This window comes from Plectropomus leopardus, unplaced genomic scaffold (assembly GCF_008729295.1).
Source record: "Plectropomus leopardus isolate mb unplaced genomic scaffold, YSFRI_Pleo_2.0 unplaced_scaffold91895, whole genome shotgun sequence".
Classification (NCBI taxonomy): Eukaryota; Metazoa; Chordata; class Actinopteri; order Perciformes; family Serranidae; genus Plectropomus; species Plectropomus leopardus.
Window position 1 is genome coordinate 1 of NW_024701333.1, and position 474 is coordinate 474.

The window sequence follows — 474 nt, forward strand, 5'->3', positions numbered from 1 at the left end:
TTGTTTATTTGCTTTTGAGACAAAAACAAAGAACTTTTAAGCAAATGATCATTGATGGTCCTCTGTTGAATCTCTCTAGTGGTACTGTCTTCCCAGGGCGGACACCACCACGGCCAGGAACTTCTGGAAAGCTGCCTGGACCTCACCAGTGAATTCTTTGCCCAGCCGAGAAGCGACCACAATGGTCAGGCAGTCGGAAATCAGCTGCAACACAACAAGCATCAGACAACATCAGCAACATGAAAGGTTGGTGGGTTTTTGTTTGTTCGTCTGTTTTTTTTTTTTTTAGAATAATCGTTAAGAGTCGCATTAGTTGAATGAATTTACCCTGAAGTTATCGGGGTCCACGTGCAGTTTCTCGGAGTGCAGCACGCTCAGCTCGGAATAGACGTTCTTGATGTCGTCCATGTTCTTCACAGCCCGGTCCAGACCGTGGAGGATAGTTGTTCCGTGTTTTGCAACCAACGGATTTCC

General features: G+C 46.0%; 1 protein-coding gene across 1 annotated transcript; it reads right to left on the reverse strand.

Annotated features, from left to right (window-relative positions):
- Positions 1–29: 29 nt before the first annotated feature.
- Positions 30–471, reverse strand: LOC121940653 (hemoglobin subunit beta-2-like; the record flags this gene model as incomplete). Its single annotated transcript, XM_042483370.1, has 2 exons — positions 30–204; positions 328–471. Coding segments are annotated over 2 exons (273 nt in total), but the record flags the coding sequence as incomplete, so codon positions are not given.
- Positions 472–474: the final 3 nt, after the last annotated feature.